This window comes from Camarhynchus parvulus, chromosome 13, assembly GCF_901933205.1.
Source record: "Camarhynchus parvulus chromosome 13, STF_HiC, whole genome shotgun sequence".
NCBI lineage: Eukaryota > Metazoa > Chordata > Aves > Passeriformes > Thraupidae > Camarhynchus > Camarhynchus parvulus.
This window is the reverse complement of record NC_044583.1, coordinates 14,822,337-14,841,377: the sequence shown is the minus strand read 5'-3', so window position 1 is coordinate 14,841,377 and position 19,041 is coordinate 14,822,337. Positions and strand designations below refer to the sequence as shown.

Here is a 19,041-nt window from a genome sequence, read left to right as displayed (position 1 = left end):
TGGGAGGTGGCGGTGAGGGGGCACGGCCAGCCTTTTGGACCCCCACATCCCTGGCCCTGTTCCCTGGGGAACCCACAGGGCCTGGATACTGGAGGAACTCTGGAGCGTCTCCAGACACCCAGCCTGCTCTGAGGTTCCCATCTCACCCTACACCTGGGTCAGAGCACCCCCAGAGAAGGGGCTGCAGGGGACAGACTGTGAGCACCCCTTAGCAAAGCTCTCCTGAGCGGGTCCAGGAGCAGCCCAGCTCCTGCAAAAGCTGCTCCAGGACATCCTCACAGACACCCCGTGAACTGCCTGTGGTCACCCCCAGTCCCCCAGGGCTGTCCCGGGGTGCCTCCCCTGACACTCCTGGGGCTGGTGCTGGACACTGTTCTGCAAACTGTCCCTTTGTGTCCTGGGGCACTTTCACACCTCCCAGGGCTGTCCTGAGACATCCACAACTCCCTGAAAAGCGGTTGTAGCCAGGTGGGAGTCGACCTCTGCCCCCTGGCAACCAGTGAAGGTTTAGGCTGGACATCATGAGGAATTTCTTCACGGCAAGGTTTGCGAGGCACTGGAACGGGCTGCCCAGGGAGCTGGTGGAGTCACCGTCCCTGGAGATGTTTAAGGCAAGACTGGATGTGCCACTTAGTGCCACGGTCTAGTTGGCATGGTGGTGTTGGGTCATAGGTTGGGCTACATGATCTCAGAGCTCTTTTCCAGCCTAACTGATTCTGTGATTCTCTAATTCCTGGGACGGTCCCAGCTCGGTGGCGGTGCCGGGTGTGCGCTGCGGCTCGGAGCATTACGGCCGGTGCAGTTCGGCCGCGCCGCTCTCGGGTTCATTACGGCAGGAGGCGGCGGGCGCGCCCATCTCCGCTGCGCGGGGGGGGAGGCGGCGCTGCGCGGGGAGCGGGGGGCAGCGCGGCGCGGCCGGTTCCATCGGCGCGGCGGGCGCGGGGGCGCCATGAGGCGGGGCTGAGGCCGGAGCGGGAGCGGCACCGGGACTGGCACCGGCACCGGGACGGACACGGAGCCCGGCGGGCCCGGCCGCCGCGCCATGCGAGCGGGCTGAGGGGCGGGCAGCGCCGGGGCACGGCACCGAGCGCCGGGGGGCGCGCCTCCCGAAGGTACGGGGCGCGGCGGCGGCCGCAGGCCCGGGCTGTGCGGGGCAGGGCCGGGGCACCAGGGGGAGGCGGCGGGCAGGGCCCGGGGCTGGGGAAGGGGGGGGGGCGGCCCCGGGGCAGAGGGACGGGGAGGGCGGCGGGCAGGGCCCGGAGCGATGGGGCGGATGCGGGGCTGCGGGGCCCGGTGCGGCGGGCGGAGGAGCGAGCGCGGCCCGGTGCGGCGGGGGCGGCCGGGCCGGGCCCGGTGCGCGGAGGGGGCGGATGGCCGGCGCGGGCGGAGGTGGCGGCTGCCGGTGCATTGGGGTTCGGGGGAGCGGCCGTGAAGCGCAGCCAGGCCCGGTGCAGCCGCAGGGCGGTGGGAGGAGCCCCCGCTGCTGGGGGAGCCCCGCGGGGACAGGGGGGACAGCGCGGAGGGAACAGGGGCGCTGCTGCCCGTGGGGGCTGTGCGGGCCTGCCCCGGCCGGAGCCCCTTCCTGGGGTCTCCCGCGACCCCGGCCGAGTGGGAGTCAGGGGCTTCTGCTGAGGTGGTTGTCTGGCTTCAGTTAGGGGCTTCTGACTGGCTGTGTCCGCGTCCCGCTTGGCACCTCGCGGTGTTCCGTCCGCCGTTCCCCCGGACCCGGTAAACTGTGCCAGCTCGGGGCAAGCTCCGGTGTGGGACAGGGGACGGGAGGGGAAGTGGTGAAAGTCTTCGGAAAGTTGTCCCTGGGGAGGAGGTAGGAAACAAATGAGTCCGAGGTGACGGGGTGGGGGTAGTGGCACCTGTGGTGGTGGCAGTGGCGCAAGCCGTGCTGCCGGCCCGGCAGGATCTGTGCTGGCACCGTGGGCTGTGTGTGGGCCCGTGGCAGCCCTGTCCCACCGAGGACGTGTGGGACCGCGTTGTGGGCAGCTGGGATGCGCTCCAGGGTTTGCTCTCTCAGGCAGGAGTTGAGCTCTGTGGCTAGGCAGGTGCTGTTTCTCTATCTGGGGACAACCCCTCTTTCCAGGAGCTTCCCAGGAGTGTGGCTCTGTTTTGTGCTGGTACCTTGTCCATCAGCTCTGCACCGGCCCCGTGCTTCAGCACAACTGGCTGTGTGTGCCTGCAGCTCCAGACATCATCCCTGTGCTTGCCTTCTGGCTGTCCTGTGCCAGTGCTTTGCTCTGTCCCCTCTACCACCTGCTCCCAGGTCGGCTCTGATGGCCCAGGACCTCGAGGCCCCCCTCGAGGTGGGGTCCTGTGACCCGCGGAGATGCGCAGGGCAGGGCCCGGCGGGGCAGGTGTGTCCCCGGGGCCAGCAGGAGCCCCGGGAGGAGGAGGAGCAGCTGTCGGAGGAGAGCCGGCTGCGTCTGATGTCACTGCGGTGCATGGTGGGTAATTATGCACGTTGCAATGAAAATAATAAGGCCGGCTCCATAGTGGTGTCTAAAAATACTGCTAATGCGGACTGCCTGCTGGGCGCCTTTGTTTGTCACCTTTGGGTGTCTGCTCTGGGGCTGGCCGGGTGCTGTCACACCCCTCGAGCAGTGGGTTAGGTTTAGCAGGTGAAATGTGGACCCTCCATTTCCCCCCATTCTGGGACACGGTGCCAGTGGAGACAGGGCAGGTGTTGGCATGGGAGGTGAGGCAGGAGGCACCTGTGTGTGTTTGGGAGGCTCCAGTGCCACCTCCCTGCACACAGCCATGCAAGGAGTCCTGGTGGGATGGCAAAGCTTTGTTCCCCTAGCCTTGCTTGGAGCTGGGCACTCTCCAAGTGGTGAACAGAAATCTTTCCTGATATCCCTTGGTGAGTACCAGCTGGTTCGAGTACAGATCAGGATTTGGGCCCTGGTGGTGTGGTCTGTCCATCACTGGCATTGTGTGGCCAGGGCAGAGCTCACTGGAGCTGGGGCTGCCGGACCTTCCCTCTGTGGCTGCCACCATGGTGCATCCGGGCACTGACAGGACTCAGACTGTGGCAACTTGCTGCTTTCTGGCTATGCAGAGGTGGGAGGGAGGGATATGTACCTGGAACAGAGGGAGGTGATGTGATGGGTGCTGGGGAGCACCTGGGTGCTGGCCAAGGCCTGCCCAGCATTTTGGTGTCCACTCTGTGGGCTCTGCCTGGATGCTCTCGGTGCAGCTCTGGCTGCTGCTGTGGTCCCTCCATCTGCTACCAGGCTTTGGAAGCTCCTGCTGCAGTGGAGGGAGAGGCTTGCAAGGGTGGTGAGAGCCATCTGGAGCCTACTGGCCTGGCAGGCTGGCAGGGGGAAGGTGTTGTGTGGCTGGGCAGCAGCAGAGGGCTGGGAAGGGCAGGAAGCACTGAGCCCGTGTGCCTGGGTCTCAGTGACGAGTCTCGTCCGCTTTGTGTGCAGGGAGGTCACAGAGGTGGCAGCTGCTCTTGGTTCCCAGCTGGTGCTTGTGGTGGGCTCTGGCTCCAGCTGTCAGCTGTGGGAGCTGAGCCTTGTCCCTCTTCACTGTGCAGCAAACAGGGAGATGTCACCCTGCTGGCATGCTGAGCTGCTTCACCTTTAGGATCACGGCTGTGTTCTTGGGGCCCTTCAGTGGAGAGGGAGTGTCGCTGCTGCCTCTGTTCTTGCCAGGTGCTCACTCCGACCTCTGAAGCCACGCATGGCAGTGGTGTTCCCCTGAGCAGTGAAACACGCTGTCCCTGCCTGCTGTGTGGCTCCCTTTGGTGAGTGAGGAACAAGGAATGGGATGGGAGACTTTGTGAATCCCATTGATCCACACCATGGAAGCTGTGTGTTTGCATCTGCCTGTCCAGGACCAGGGCCCTGTGAGGGGAATTGATCAAGCTGTAAAACCTAGAGCCAGCTAATGAAATAGGGACTATAGATTTTTATTTTAAATGGAAGAGAGTTTAGGAGAGATTTAATTATCCTTGGTTTATGGACCTGTTAGAGGAACGAAATAACAGCTGGCAGGTAAGGGCTGGGCTTCATCTTGTATCACTTTTCTCCCAGGTTGTCTGCAGAACTGCCCAAGTCCTGCCACCCAGGGTAGAGTAGGGAATGATGTAAAGTCACTTGGAGCAGAGTTAGACAGGGTGAAGTCCTGCTTATCCTGCTGGGTGTCCCTGCTTCCTGCTGGGAGTACGTGTGCTGAAATAGCAGAGGGGCTGGCCCTGGGCAGCTGGGGCTGGTGTAAGAACAGCTGTCCTTGGTCCCTGGGGCTTGGTGTGCTAGTGGACAGCAGAGAGTTCGGGAGCCCTGTACTCACTGGGCTGTGTCCCTCTAGGTGTCATTTTCCTGAGGCTGTGGGCACTGAGCTCTCACTGACGCTCGTGTGCCTGTGCAGTGTGTGGAGTTTGTAAAGGAGAGCTGCAGAGCGCTGGGATTTGCTGGGCTCAGCTGTGTGTTGGACACAAGCTGTAACGCTGTCACTACAGCCACTCCTCCTGTGTGCATCCACTCCACTGTCACGTGAGGCTGGCCTCGGGGCACGGCTCGGTGCTAGTGGCAGGCGGCACGGCGCTGCTTTTCGGCAGAAGAGCCTGGATTCTGGATGCTTTTGGGGTTTTCACCTCTTTGTTGAGGAGCTGGGACACAACATTTTCCCACGATCCCGTGGCTCCCTGCTTGGACCAGTCTGGAGAAGCATGGTTTGTCACCAGCTGTGTGTGGGTAATTGGTTGGCCAAGGAGTTTGTGTACCCACCTTGGAGGCACAGCCTGTAGGGTGCCAGGGGTGCCAGTCTGATGTGTCCAGAGGCTGCTAAAGCATCCAAGGAAGCTGCTGGTGCTGGGGAGCTCTCCCAGAGCCCTCCGACATTGATGCAGGAACTTGGGAGAGCTAAGCCCTGAGCCCTGTGGTCATGGAGCTGCATGAGGATGTTGCGTGGCTCCCTGAGACAGGTCAGTTCCAGAGGGGAGCAGTGTGGATCTGTGGTGTCAGCTCTCAAGGGTGTTGGGAGAAATCAGCCTGCTGACTCTCTGGGCAACAGAGCTGCACCATGGTGCTTATCCTTTCCTCCACCCTTGCACCTGCAAGTCCTCAGCATTTCAGGGCAGGAGCTGTTTCCTGGAGAGCACAAGCAGACCATGGGTCTATGTCCAGTGTGGCATGTCTGGGTTTTCTGGAGTGGGGTGGTTTGGGAGGACTCCACACTTTGCTCTGTGTATGGCAGAGAGTGAGGTTGAACAGTGTCCCTAACAAACAACACTCGTTGCAGGCCTTGGGAATATTATTTTCTAGCTGCAGGCCGGTCCCTGGAGACCTCCTCTCACTGGTTGCAGAGCTGTAGTTCTGGGTCTTCCTTGGTTACCCTGGAAAGTAGGATTTTAGCTCAGCCATGCAGAGCAGAGGACTGGCCTGCAGTACTGTGTGTTAGGAGCTGCTTTCTCTCCGGTGAGGCTGTCTTGGTGATCCAGGCCTCTGGCATCTCTCGCTGTTGCCCCTGGGAAGGGAGGGCCCACGTTCTGGTCCTCCTTCCCCCAAGCCTGGCAATGCTGAGGCGCGGTCCCCTCCGGCAGGTTGTCTTTCCCCTGCTGTGCTGGTGGGGCTCCCTAGCTGTATTTGCATTTTGAGACAAGTGTCTTAGTTGGTTTTCTCTCCATGCCTGTGCTTTGGGAAAGTGGTGAACAATAAAAATCTGCCGTTGAGAGCTGTAGCAGAGGTCAGGCAGCTCCTGTGCCCCAGGCTGCTCTCTTGTCACCACAGTTGTGCTTTGTGCACGGGGGCTGTCAGCTTGAAAGTCATGTTTTTGCTCTTAAAACCAACCTCAGGCACTGGTGGGGGGTTCTCTGAGTGTACGGGGACATATTGCAGCAAACCTCCTCTGCACGTAGGGTAGTGGTCACTCCCTGTTTTGGTGCATCTTATAAGCAGCCTTTTGGCACATTTTTAATCAAGGACAAAGGAGGGTAAATGGTTGCTGAAAATCATGAGTTTCTCTGAGCTCCTTTCTGAAAATGATCGTTGCAGATTGTCCGTGTCCCTGCAGGCTTCTTAAAATGCAAAACAAACCACCCAGCCCAACTTCCTGACTGTCACTAGCGCTTTCAAGAGACGCTTCGTTTGCTGAGTGGTAACGAAACTGCTCTTCACCATCCACCAGCTCCTGGCTCTGCCTGTATCCCTTTGCAGGAGCTGCTCTGACCGAGAGCAGTGGGGAAGGTGTCTGGAGCCTGGCCCCTCCTACCCTCAGCCACTCACTTGGCAGATACCATTAACACTGTCCACAGCATGTAGACAGCAGGCTGGACTCAGAGAGATACTTGTGGAGCGGTGACAGATGAGCTGGGGACTCCAGGGATGCTGTGTGGGGAAGGAAAAGAGGGGTGATCCTTCCTCCCTGTGCTGGCTCTGTCCCAGGAGGGATTGGGTCTGGTTTAGGAAAGGACTGTCTGAAATGAGAACTAAAAGTGAAGGGCAGAGGAGTATGGAGTCCTGAAAAGCAGTGTCTTGTAGTAGGAAGGAAAGGAAGGACCAGGGAGGCTACCCAGGCAGGTTGGGGATGGACATGGTGGCATTTGCTCTTTTCCTCCCACCCATGTGCAGCTGAGCTGTGGAAGTGGCTGCTGCAAGATGCCTGGACAGACAGAGGTGTGTGTAGTTCAGCATGCTTCTGTTCAGGGCAGAAGAGGCCACCCAGGAGAGAGGAGGACACAACCCATTCCTTGATGCTGCTGAGCTACAGAGGTGGCCAAGCTGGACTCAGTTGCTGCACCTGCAGCCTTCTGGTCATGCTATTCAGGTTGTGCTGGTGTTTCTAGGGCAAACGAAGGAAGGTGGAGATCTCTGCAGATTATTTACCCTGTTCTAAGGAAATGAAGGCTTGTTGCAAGCTTACTGTTTATCTGTGTTCACTCTGCTTTGAACTTGCTGGATGGTGTCAGTTGGGGTAGGTGTCAGGTGTGGATTCTGCCTCTGAGGTCTTGGCTTGCTACAGGCTCTGGCTCACGGGGAGGAAGGTGCTGCTGGTTCTCCCTCTGCAGTGCAGCTCAGCCATGCTATTAGACATCAGAGAATCCACGTGGGAGAGATCGACAGGAAACTGGGCGTTATCAGTTCCGCTGCCTGTGCAGCTACTCGCTCCTCATGTCAGCATCCTCCACGTGTGTGTGGCTGGAGGCGTTTGATGGGAGTGCTGTCAGCCCGGGGGTGGGAGTGGGTGGCGTGTGATCATGGCAGAGGCGTCCTGCCTCCACTGCCAGTGAACTCAGCTCCACCCGGTGTGTGGAGCAGGGAGGGAGCTCCCCCATCTCCACAGTGGAGCACTTCACCCTGCTGATGTTGGGGTGTCCCATGTCCTCTGGTGCTTTTGTTGGGCCTTGGATAGGGTAGGGACACTCCCACTGCTCCTCCCTCCCTGCAGTCTGAGAGCTTCTGTGTTCTTGGTGCCAGTTTCTTCATGCTTTTTTTCTAGGCCCTGGGGAGAAAAGAGTAGGATCTGGGGCCTCTTTCTCTCCCTGGACTTGTTTGAGAGGCCCAGGAGAATGTGGAGATGAAGCATTGCTGAGTGTTGGGGAGAGCACAGGGCAGAGCAAGCCTCCAGTGGGAGCTGTGCTCTCACCACTGGATCACCCTGGCTAATCCTGTGTCAGACCTGACCTATATATGGGGCGAGGGAGGTGGCATGTCTGTGGCAGCAGATGGTCTCTTAAAGAGCCTGGGCTCAGGGAGACTTTGTCCTGCTGGCCCCTGGCTATCCTGAAGGAAAGGATGGGCCACCTGTCAGCTGTAGAGCATCCAGGTTCAGCCTGAGCAGCCCCTGCACGTAGAGAGCTACCTAAAGCTTACAGGCTGTCCCACTCACCAGGGGTGTCACAGGTCTCTGTGGCTGGACTGGGATCCCTTGTCCTGGCCCAGAAGCATTGACTAGCCTTACCAGCCTTGCTGTAGCACCCTTTGGGCCCCTCCCATGGCTTTCCAGGCAGAGCTCTGTACTTGGGACAGTGTGATGTTGGAGTCTGTGTGCATGGCTGTGTCCCTGAGACAGTGTGGGCAGAGCTGTTTCCACACGCTCTGATCCTGTGGCTGGATGTGTGGTGCCCCATCCTCACTGGGCACAGCCGTGTGCAGTGTGGCTGTGCCAGGGGAATGATCCAGCCTGGCTGGGCAGGGAGTGTGAGCAGCGTGTGAGCTGTGTCCCATCGATGGCTTCTCCTGATGCGGTCCTGAGGACATCGATAGCTGCTGCCCACGGGGAAGCTGGTGATGCTGGAGCGGGTTTGGAGGCAGTGTTTGCACAGATATCCGCCATCTGTGGCCTCTGCCTGGTGCTGCTGCTCTGCCCAGGATCAGACCAGGTCCTGGCAGTCTTGTGAAGGTGCAGTGCTGCCTCTGCCCACAAACAAGGTCAAAGGACAGAGTGCTGTTTTCCTTCTCTTCCCTGTAGTTCCCCAGCTCCTGAAGCAAAGAGGCTGTAGTAGAACAGACCTGGAGGGTGGTTGTTCAGGTTTGGGCTGATTCAGTCCTTTGGCTCTTCCTGCTGGAGTTCTTGCCTGAGTGCGTGGCTCTGACACCATCACAGGTCTGCCCTGCTGTGCTGCCTTCCTGTTCTGTGTGTCCCCTACCATGGGGACAGAAGCAGTTGACCGTGGTGCTACTGACAGTCATGGTAGAGGGATCTTGGCCCAGATCTTGGCTCTATGTCCTGGAGGATCCTTGAGCCTGGTGTAGTTCCTCCTGCACACCTGGATTTGGGGTGAAGAGGTGAGAGCCTTGAGAGGGGCCTGAAGGGACCTGGGCACAGGGCTGGAATAGAGCAAAGCTGAATCCGACTGCTCATGGCAACAACGAGCTACTGAATTGTTAAATCGTCAATCTGAGGTTTTCTTTGAAAGGGGTGATGCTACAAATTAATTAGCTCCCTTTTGGTTGTTAGCACTTTAAAGCCCAGCTGTCAGGGGAGGGCTGGTTTATAGGCATTACATCAGGGCTGCCGGCTGGCTCGCTCGCCTACCTGGGAATTTCTAAGTGTGCGTTGTAACCGGGGGAAATTTGGCTCGGATGCAGCATCTGGCGCTCAGTGAAGCTGCTGCGATGTGCTGTCCTGAGCACGGGGATTTGACTGGTGCCTGAGCGGTGCTGCTGGGGCACACGGGGAGCCGCTGGCTCGGCCTCTCGGTGTGCAGCTCCCGGGGAGCCGCTGGCTCGGCCTCTCGGTGTGCAGCTCCCGGGGAGCCGCTGGCTCGGCCTCTCGGTGTGCAGCTCTCAGCGTTAGCTACCAGCCGGGTGACTCGCTCAGGTGAGCTGGAGGTGTGCAGATCGTCCGAGTAGTTCTTGCTTCTTGCTTAATTAATATGAGATAATAGGAGGCTTTTCTGAAGCAAAAGGGGCTTTTCTGGTGCATAAAAGTTTGAACTGGCCACAGATGCCCTGGGAGAGCTGTCGGTGCGGGCAAAGGGTTCGATGTCCTAAGCGGGACCGGAGTAGCTCCTCCAGGCTCCCGTCCGAGCGCGGAAGGTGCTGGGGAGCCGAGACGCTGCTTCCCCACCCCTGTGCTTTCTGCCCACCAGCACAGAAGCACGGGCGACTTCCGAGCACACGGGACTGCCGTCCCCACGGCCCACCGGGCCCACGGAGCTGCCAGCCCGGTGAGCAGGGGCTCGGGAGAGATGTGGCGGCACAGCCGCAGGTACGGTGCCACCAGCCTTAAGGCCTGTCCCAGCGGGGCGAGGTGGCCGGTAGCGGCACCAGGCCACTGGAGAAGGACGGTGTGTGCCCGGTGCCCTCGGTTCTGGGCCCAGCCCGGTGGTTCCGGCCGGGGGTCGCTGCCCCGCGTGGCGGCCCCGCGCTCCAAGATGGCTGCGGACCGTGACACGCCTGGTCACGTGGGACGCGCGCGCGCCGCGCCGCCCCCCCCCCCCCCGGTGCCCCCGGCCGCCCCCCTCCTCCCCCCGCGCCAGCCGCGCGCGCCCCCGGTGCCCCCGAGCGCCGTGACTCGGTCCGGTGCGTCCCGCTGCTTCTTAAAGGGACAGGCGCCCCCCGCGCACCCCGGCCCGCCGCGGCCGCCCCGCGCCGCGGAAAACAAAGAGGCACCGGAAACAGCGGCGGCGGGGAGGGGGCCGGCCCGGCGGGAGGCGGGCGGGAGGGAGGGAGGGGAGGGCCGGCGGCGGGCCGGCGGGGGGCAGGCCCGGGCCCGGCGTCGGCGAACAAAGAGCGGCGGGAGGGAGGGGGGGGGGGCGCCGCAGCGGCACCGGAGCGGCGGCCCAGGCCATCGGTGCAGGTACGTGCGGGCCGGGGGGCGGGAGCGGGGCGGGGGCGGGGGCCGCCCCCCGGACCCCCGACGGCACCTGCCCCGGGCGGCGGCGGCGGGGTCCGGCGGCCGCCTTTGTTATTGCTTTTGTTTGGCGCCGAGCACATGGCCCCGGAGCGGCCGCTCTTAAAGCCACAGATCCGCACCGGCACCGGCAGGGCTCCGCGGCGGGGGGCGCGGGCTGGGTGCGCTCCCGGCTGCCGGTGGCCGCGGTGCCTCCCCGGGGTGCTGCACGGTGGGGCGCTCCGTCCGTGCGCTCCGGGATGTGCTGCTCGCCCCGCCGTGCGCCGCCGTCCCGGACACCGAGGGTCGGGTTCGGGTCTGGGGGTGGGGTTGGGAGTCGGGGTCGGCCTTCCGAAGGGGCTGCCGGTGCGGCGGGGCCAGCGGTGACCCCGCTCCCGCGGGAGCTGGCGGCGCCCGCCTGGGAGCGGCGGGGAAGGGGCTACGGGAGAGCTTGGGGTGCCGGGACGGAGCCGGCGGTGGGTGGCAGCGGGGCGGCAGCGGACCCCCAGGGCGGGCGGCTCCCCGGCAGCCCCGGAGCCTGGCTCTGCCCGAGCAGATGGCACCGGGCGTGAGCGCTGGCGCGCTGCTAACTTTGTTCTCGGCGGGGCTCGGGAGCCGCCTCCCCCCGCCCCTCCGAGGGGCTGCGGGACCGCGATCCCCTTCCTTTCGGAAACGCGGTGCCCTCCGCGGGGTCACGGTCACCCTGCTCGGCGTGGCCGCTGGCTTCCAGCTGCGGGTGCGGAGAGAGCCGGGTGTGCCCGCCTGGGATAGGAGAGTGGGCACCTTACGGGTGCTGCTTGTGGCAGGACGAGGCCCGGGCCAGCGCTGTCCTGCAAGTCAGGGGTGCCGCGATGCCGTTGTGGGGTTCCAGGAGCGCAGGCAGCCCTCCGCTCTGGAGGTCCCAGGAACAGGCGAGCCTCTGTATGGCTTCAGTGTTCCTCTGTGGACGTGCTGCCCATCCCCAAGCCCATTGCTGTAGTGCTTGGTCTGGAAGGTGCCCGCTGGATCACACAGGGCCTTGGCACCACGTGTGCTCCGAGAGTGAGGATGTGGAACTGGAAGCAGTAACCTCAGGGAGGCTTCTTCAGAGTACCTGGGTTGTTGCTGCATTTTGGCTCCCAGCCCACTCAGGGGCATATTGCAGCCGGGCAGAGCTTCGAGGTGGGCAGAATAAACTCCCTGTGGAAGGAACCTCCTGGTCAGGCACACTCCCTTCCCTGGTGACAGTCGCAGACAGGTTCTGGGAGGGCTCAGCCTGTGGCTTTGCTTTTCTTCTTCCTTTTTCCTACCAAAACAAAGAGAGAAATTTGCTTTCAGCTTCCACAGTAATGTGGAGATGAAGGTGAGGTTAAGAAGAGACTTGTATGTGGCACAGGACTTGTCCCAGTGGTTGTTGATACCCATCACCCAAAAGTGACATTGCAGCTTCTCTCTGCTGGGCTGAGATCCCCTCGCTGAGCAGCATTTCCCCGGGCTCCAGGTCCCCGGAGTGTCTTTCCTGTCCCGGGTGTGTCTTTGCCATGGGCACTGAGGAGGTGGTGGAGCTGAAGAAGCTTTGGGGGGGACCTCACCAGCCTGCAGTGAGCTGGATTTAGGGGCGTGTGGGCTGCGGTGCCAAGGCCGTGGCTGCTGCCGTGTGCTGGCCTGATGCTGTGGAGGCCGAAGGAAGCTGGGCAATGGAAGGGTACCCAGGGAGGATCTTGGATACACATGGAGGCAAGGAAGGCCGTTTTGGGACCTGGGGAAGCAGACACTGGGGAGGCCCAGCCCCAAATGCAGATGTTTCCTCTGTGCAGTGCCAAGGTTGATTGGGGCTGAGGGGTTGAGCTGTGTCCTGGGGAAGGGCTCTGGTACAGGAACACCAGTCAGGCTGGGTGCAGGAGGGGAGATGGGGCAGGGCCAGGGCAGTGTTCCCACTGTCCTACTGCCTTGGGGAGCATCTGGGGGAGCAGAGCTGCCTCCAAGGCTTCAGCACAGGCTATGCTTGTCCCCTGCTCCATGGGGATGTGTGGCTGCACCCTTTTGGCAGCAGGGAGTTGACAGAGAGGGGCCATGAGCCCTGCAGCCACCACCAGCCCCTGTGCTGGTCACTGGGGTAGCAGTGTCACTCCAGAGTAGGATGTGCAGGAGCTCAGCAACAAAGAGCACCCCCCAGAACAGCATCAGGGACCTGCTGGAAACTCCCCATGCCATGCTTAGGTTCCCTGTTGGCCGGTGAGCAGGCTGGGATGCTGCCACAGCCAGAGGGCTCTTCATCATTTTCTTTCCTCTGTGCCAAAAATAAGTGCAAAAATAAGTCTCTCTCTCTCTCTCTTTGTGTTGTGCATGGGAGGTGACTCTGGCCATGAAGGGGAGGAACAGTAACAAGGGAGTTGGGAACAGGCTCTTCCTAGCCCCTCTCAGGGCCATATGCAGCCCCAGGAGATGGGGTGGGTGGGAGAGCAGCAAGAGCTGCAGCTGTCAGCACCACCATCCTTGTGAGGATGGAGCAGCAGCCTGAGCGGTGGCGGGACAGTGCCATGACCCGCTGTCCCTCTTGCAGAGTTCAAGGTGCTGCTGTCTTGCCCTGCCTGGAGCCTGAGGTCCCGTGTGCCCACCCGCCTCCCGACGTCACCAATGCGACCATGGGAACTGGCAGTGAATAGGCGGCCGCCCTCTGCCCCTTTTGCCCAGCGCCGTTTCTCGGGGGGACCCTGCAGCAGCCCCGACCACCTCCGGCGAAGGTACGGGCTGCAGGGCGGTGTGGAGCCCGTCCCCTGTGCACATGGGGCTGTGGGGCTGGTTCTCTGGTCCTGCTGGGGCAAGGCACCGGCTCCCAGTGGGGCTTGGGGGGACATTGACAGGGAAGCACATCCACCTGGCCCACATGAGGGGTCCCTGGGGAGCAGGGGTGCTTTTTATGCTGTGGACACGGAGAGGGCACTTGCAGGGTGAGCAGAGAAGCTGGTTCTGGAGCTGTCCAGCCTGACGTGGCCTGGCACAATGCCCTGAGTATCTCACCCTGGCACTGGGCTGATCATCCTGTAGCCATCCTGCCTGGGGCTGTGGTGCCCCTCTGGCCTGGGGGGTCACTCCTGCTCTGTTTCTCTCCTGCGGTGGCCCCACAGCCCCTCTGCCAGGCGTCAGTGGGGACGACGCGATCGACCTCTGGCAACCCTGCTGGGCCAGGATGAGCCCCAGGTGCACCCTGCCTTCCCCCAGCAGCCGCACATCCCTGTAGATGAGCCCCGCGCCTACGCTCTTCCCAGCACGCCGCCACGAATGCTTCACCCAGCCGCTCACCCACCCCACCAGAACCCATTCATGGTGGATCTGCATGACCAGGTAGGTGCTGCAGCCCCCACCCCCCACTCCTGAGCATGCTCGTGTGGTGTTCCTTGGACTGTTGTCTGGAGTGGTGACTTGTCCTGGGGTCCCCTCTGGCCACGTGCTGCTGGAATCACCCAGCCCTGAGCCTGCTGGTGCTCTGGTCCTCTGAGATTTAAATCTTGGGGTCCCTCTGCCTTCTGGGGATGTCCAGGGTGGTCCCTGCTCCTAGGGGCTGGGCACAGTCCCCTTGTGGGGTTGTTCATGTGACAACTGTCATCATAATCCATGGTAATGGTGATGTGTTGGAGGCTGTGTCAGCCTGTCTGTGTGGAGGAAAGAAGGGCTCAAAACTCCCTCAATTTGAGCCCTCACTCAGCCCATTCCTCTGGCCACACCAGCAGGATGGGCATGCCAGCTGTTTTGTCCCAGTGCTGAGTGCCCAGCGTCCTGCTGTGACCCTGTCAGGACTGGGACAACTCAGACAGGGCTGTACCCTGACTGTGCCCTCGGCACCTTGTCCTTAGGTGCACCAGGGACCTGTCCCTCTCTCCTACACGGTTACCACCGTAACGACACAAGGCTTCCCCATCCACGCTGGCCAGCACATCCCTGGGTGCAGCACCCAGCAGCTCCCAGCATGCTCAGTGATGTTCAGCGGACAGCACTACCCGCTCTGCTGCCTCCCACCCCCGGTGAGTCACAGCAGGGGACGCCTGGGGACAACCTGGGCCGTGAGTGCCCAGAGTCCTCTGGGTACCCAAGCCCACTGTAGTGCAAGTTTCTGGGAGCACAGGGTCTTTTGGAGGCCCTGGGGAGGGGGCAGGGGTGTCTGACCCTTGTTTTTCGCTCTGTTTCTCCCCACAGCTGATTCAGGCATGTGCCATGCAACAACTTCCCGTCTCCTACCAGACATTCCCCCCCATCATCTCCAGCGACCATTACATCCTGCACCCACCCCCACCGCCAGTGCCCCCCCACCAGCCGCCCCACATGGCCCCCCTGGGGCAGTTCGTACCTCTCCAAGCCCAGCATCCACGTATGGTGAGTTGGGGTGGAGGGACGGGCTGGGGACATGATGCACCCACCACCCTGGGGTCTTGTCCTTCTGCAAGCCCTGTGGGTCTGAGCTAGGGGTGGTGGGCAGGGTGCCTCTGTCTTCATAGCCTCGGGGAGGCGTAATTTGGGATGCTCCTTCCAGCCTAACTCTTTCCCCACAGCCTCTGCAGAGGATAGACAATGATGTGGACCTGCGAGGGGAGCAGCACCCCATTGCAGGCTTCACATACCCTCCGTCTCACCACGCTCCCACGCTGTCGCCCTCCATGCCGCTGCATTACCTCCCCCATGACCCGCTGCACCAAGAACTGCCATTTGGTGTGGTGAGTCCCCATCCTGGGGAGGGGATGGGAGCACTGTGGGGCTGGCACGACTCTGAGTGCCCCATCTCTCCCTGCAGCCATACCCCCACATGATGCCCCGGCGGCTGAACACCCAGCGGTACCGGCTGCAGCAGGCGCTGCCCCCACCGCCGCCCCCTCCGCCGCCTCCTCCGTACTATCCGAGCTTCCTGCCCTATTTCCTGTGAGTACTGCTGGGGATATTCTAGGATGTGTAGGGCACGGGAGGCACTGTGGATGGGGGCCACAGTGGCACTGTGATGGCACAGGGGGCTGTGCTCTCTGAGGGGTGCCAGGGTGGATGTTGGGGTTTGCAGCCCCATGCTGACTGCCCTGTCCTTCCCCCCAGTTCTATGCTTCCTGTGTCGCCAACGGCCGTGGGCCCCACGATCAGCTTAGACCTGGACGTGGATGATGTGGAGATGGAGAATTATGAGGTGAGTCTGCTTGGCTTCCTCATAGTGATGGGATGGGAGAGCTGGAGGGGTTTGCTGATTGCTGTGCTGGGAGGGGGAAGCCTGGAGGGGTGCTGTGCCAGAACAGGAGATGAACTGAGCTGGCCTCTGCATCTCCCTCCAGGCACTGCTGAACTTGGCCGAGCGGCTGGGGGAGGCCAAGCCGCGGGGACTCACCAAAGCAGACATCGAGCACCTCCCGTCCTACCGCTTCAACCCTGAGAGCCACCAGTCTGAGCAGACCCTGTGAGTGAGCTCAGGGTGCACATGGGGGGCCTGACAGGGATTGGAGGCTGTGGCTGGCAGTGGGGCTGTACTGATGGCTGCTTCTCCCAGGTGCGTCGTGTGCTTCAGTGACTTCGAGGCCCGGCAGCTTCTCCGCGTCCTGCCCTGCAACCACGAGTTCCACGCCAAGTGTGTCGACAAATGGTTAAAGGTACTGCCTGTGCCTGCTCTGGGGAGCAGGCTGGCTTCTTGGGGTGCTGTGGGTATGGGGTGCTGCCTCAGTGCCCTGCACGCACGGGGAGCTGGGGCCGAGCACTGTGCAGGGCTGGATAAGCCACTCCTGGGATGTGGTTCCAGCCTTGCCAGTGTTTGCTCACTTGCCCCCGTCTCTGGCTGCCCGCAGGCAAACCGCACGTGCCCGATCTGCCGGGCGGACGCGTCGGAGGTGCAGCGGGAAGCGGACTGAGGCTGGCGGGCGCTGTGCCGCACAATTCGCTAGAGGACAAGGACGCCGGGCTGGGGTGGGGGCTGCTGCCCGCTGCTAGGGCCTGACCCTGCGCTTACCCCCCCTCCCCAAAGCCTCTCCTCGGATGTGGTGAGCATTGAGCAGTCTGGGCTCCCGGCCAGCCCTCCTCCTCCCCGCCGGGGCACGGACTCAGCCGGACGCCTGCCCGCTGCGCTCCCAGGGCCCCGAATCGTGTTGTACTGGAGGCGGGAGGTGCGTGGCCGTGCCCTCTGCGCTCCAAAGACGCTGTTGTTGCTCCATCACTTTCCAGGTCTTTGTACTCTCCTAGGGAATTAGTGGTTTTTCCCTTTGTCACTATTTTTTTTTTTACGATAGTTTTTCTTCCCCCTTGTTTCCTTTTCATTTCCGTCATGTTTTTGGTTCCTTGGCCGTTTGCCCTAGGGGCACGCAGGCGGCTCCTCCCCTCAACGTTGCTCTCGGAGGACGCGGGGAGGAGAGAGGAGGGAGCGCTGCGGGTTTGATGCCGGCAGCACCCCGGCCCCGGGGACAGCCGGAGAAGGAGGCTGGCGGAGTGTGGCCAAGGTGGGACACCAGCAACCCCACGGCGTGGCTGGGGCAGAAAGGCAGGAACACAGGAATGCCTGTCCCTGCTCCTGTGCGCAGCCTGGCACGGCCTCTCTCCTGCCTCGGCTGCCCCGGGGAGCCCCAGAGGGCTATGGCTGCTTGGGGTGATTCGCCAGTGGGAGGATGGTGCTGGCGCAGCCCTGGCCCCTCTCCCTGTTCATTCCCCTGTGCCTGGCCAGCGCAGCTCCCGGGGCCAGGCCGTGTGGCATCCCGCAAGGCAGCCAAGCTTGAGGAGGGGACACCAACCCCATCCCTAGGGCTTTGGGCATGTGGTGTCCCCGGTGTGCTGCCCGGCCCCCGGCTCCTGCTCGTATCTCTGTCCCGACGACGTAAATCAAGGTAGCCCCGTGCCCCGTCCTGCTGGCTGGACGGCGCGGTTTCCCCGGCCGTGGGCAGCGAGGGGCCGGCTGGGCTGCGGCCCCCAGAGCGGGGGGGTTTTATTCATAACTTCGTGGAGTATTTTCAGTGCTACCCTGGCCTTGGCCCGGCTGGTGCAGGGGAAGCTGTGAGCGGTCCCCTTGCCACCGTATCCCCCCTGCCCTTGCAGGCGCTGCGGGAGAAGCCGCCACGCCGCCGCCCGGCTCCATCAATCCCGCGTGGCCGTTGTTTTGCATGATTAATTAGCGAGGAGGGTGACGGGAGGCGGTGGCAGGGGTGGTGGTGAGAGCACCGCCCTCCCCTCCCGGCGCGTCCCTGACGCCTGGGAGCTTCCGAGCGGACGCCAGCCCTATGTAAATGTTCACAAATATGCATGCATGTCTGACCAGCTTGGAACGTGGTCTTGGCTACGTCTAGCCGGCTGTGGGGTGAGGGGGGTGGGGAGAGGGGTTTTTGTGCTCAGCTGATACTGCCATGCACTGTACTGCACATGTCCGCAACGCCACAGCAGGACCGTGAGACTTTCAGGGCCGTCCCCGCGGGGTCCGCGCCCGCGGCGGCGGCGTGTGCAAGGGACCGGGGCGGGAGGGGCGGCTCCCCGCGGGGCGGGGGCAGGCGCGGGGCTGGGCCCCGGCGGTGGCTCGGCCGGCTGCGAGGTGAGGGGCCGCGCCCGGCACAGGGGCGGGCACGGTGGTGTTCCCCACGCTGAGGGCCAGAGGGCAGTGCCAGCCACCGCTGGGCGGCCCCGAACGCTGTCCGGTCGGGCGCGGGGGTGGCGAGCAGTGGGGGGCTACGGGCCGGCTCCCCCTCGCCGCCCTTTCCCACCTCTCCGGCGGCCGGAGCATCGAGGCCGAGGGCCCCGGCCCGGCGCCACCCGCTCCGCCGTGGCACGGGTGCCGGCACCGCTGGGCTCGGTGCCCCTTGGGCAGGACCCCGGCCCCTTCCCCGTCCCTCACTCAGTGACAGATAACCAAAGGAGTCCCCGGCCTCGCGCCCCCGGAGACGCCCCCTCCTCCCCTCCCGCCCTCGCGGTGCCCAGGGAGCCAGGAAAGCCTTACGGTCCTTTGACGGCGACTCGAAAGCTCACAGCTCGTGTGCTGCAGAATTTATTCCAATGAGCAGCTAAAAGTATCATTTAAAAAAAATAACAAAAAGAAAAAATGACAAAAAAATACTAAAAAACAATTATTTAGGGTGTTTGTGATTGCTGACTGCGCTGTAGATACCACTGTTTACCAATGAATTCCTGTGGTGGGATAGTGGACTGTTTACTGTTCTATTATACCAGTCCCCGGGCCCTCCGGTGGGACCCCCGCGTTCCCCGCGGCTCCCCGGAAGGTGCTAGGACGTGTGTTCTGTGTTAGAAAGTTTTTATATATATATATATATATATAAATATATATATATAATTTTTTTTGCTCTGTTACTTGCACATTTTACAGTTACCTCATTTTTCCCATGTATGTATTTGAAAAAAGGCTAATATATAGAAAAAAAAGGTTCTTAAAGCTCTAAAAGTGTTTGTTTTTTTCCATTCCATTGGAATCATATTGGTTTTGTAGCATTTAACATAACTAGTATGTTGTATTATATATATGTGTATTATACTGATTGAAATTTTTAACAGATTTGTACTTTTTTTAAAATGAAAGTTGCTAGTTCTGCTTGACCAAGTAGTGCAATCATTATTTTTTTTAATGTTGTGGCTGATTTTGAGAGGGATATTCACTAATAAATGTATGATGTATACCAACATGCTGGGCCCAGCTCTTGTCTCCATGGGGGCTTGAGGGGAAGAGTGGGGGCCAGGGATGGGAAGGAGCTGCTGCAGCTGGAAGGGCCCTGGAGAGAGGCTTGGAGGAGAGCCTGAGGGTGGGAGCAGGACTGGTTCTCTGCTTTG

At 61.7% G+C, this 19,041-nt stretch overlaps 1 protein-coding gene across 5 annotated transcripts; it reads left to right on the top strand.

The window, feature by feature from the left end:
- Positions 1 to 944: 944 nt before the first annotated feature.
- RNF44 (ring finger protein 44) lies at positions 945 to 18,896 on the top strand. Of its 5 annotated transcripts, none has more exons than XM_030957523.1 (11): positions 945 to 1,112; positions 12,830 to 13,010; positions 13,395 to 13,611; positions 14,121 to 14,288; positions 14,461 to 14,637; positions 14,814 to 14,975; positions 15,053 to 15,177; positions 15,343 to 15,430; positions 15,573 to 15,694; positions 15,785 to 15,884; positions 16,077 to 18,896. In XM_030957523.1, exons 2-11 carry the CDS (start codon positions 12,904 to 12,906, stop codon positions 16,137 to 16,139), a joined length of 1,329 nt encoding a protein of 442 aa, XP_030813383.1. In that variant the 5' UTR covers positions 945 to 1,112; positions 12,830 to 12,903; the 3' UTR covers positions 16,140 to 18,896. The 5 variants fall into 5 exon arrangements, with proteins under 5 accessions (XP_030813383.1, XP_030813387.1, XP_030813382.1 ...); XM_030957522.1 differs by lacking the exon at positions 945 to 1,112 and adding an exon at positions 10,166 to 10,254; XM_030957527.1 differs by lacking the exon at positions 12,830 to 13,010 and having other exon boundaries at positions 991 to 1,112; positions 13,489 to 13,611.
- The last annotated feature ends 145 nt before the right edge of the window (positions 18,897 to 19,041 follow it).

What these genes read in the sequence shown, in the direction of transcription:
- RNF44 (XM_030957523.1), top strand. Translation starts at nt 12,904, where the DNA reads ATGCGACCATGGGAACTGGCAGTGAATAGGCGGCCGCCCTCTGCCCCT. An exon ending in TGGTGGATCTGCATGACCAG is followed by an intron (nt 13,612 to 14,120) that starts GTAGGTGCTGCA and finishes CCTTGTCCTTAG; the next exon opens with GTGCACCAGGGACCTGTCCC. An exon ending in TCTGCTGCCTCCCACCCCCG is followed by an intron (nt 14,289 to 14,460) that starts GTGAGTCACAGC and finishes TTCTCCCCACAG; the next exon opens with CTGATTCAGGCATGTGCCAT.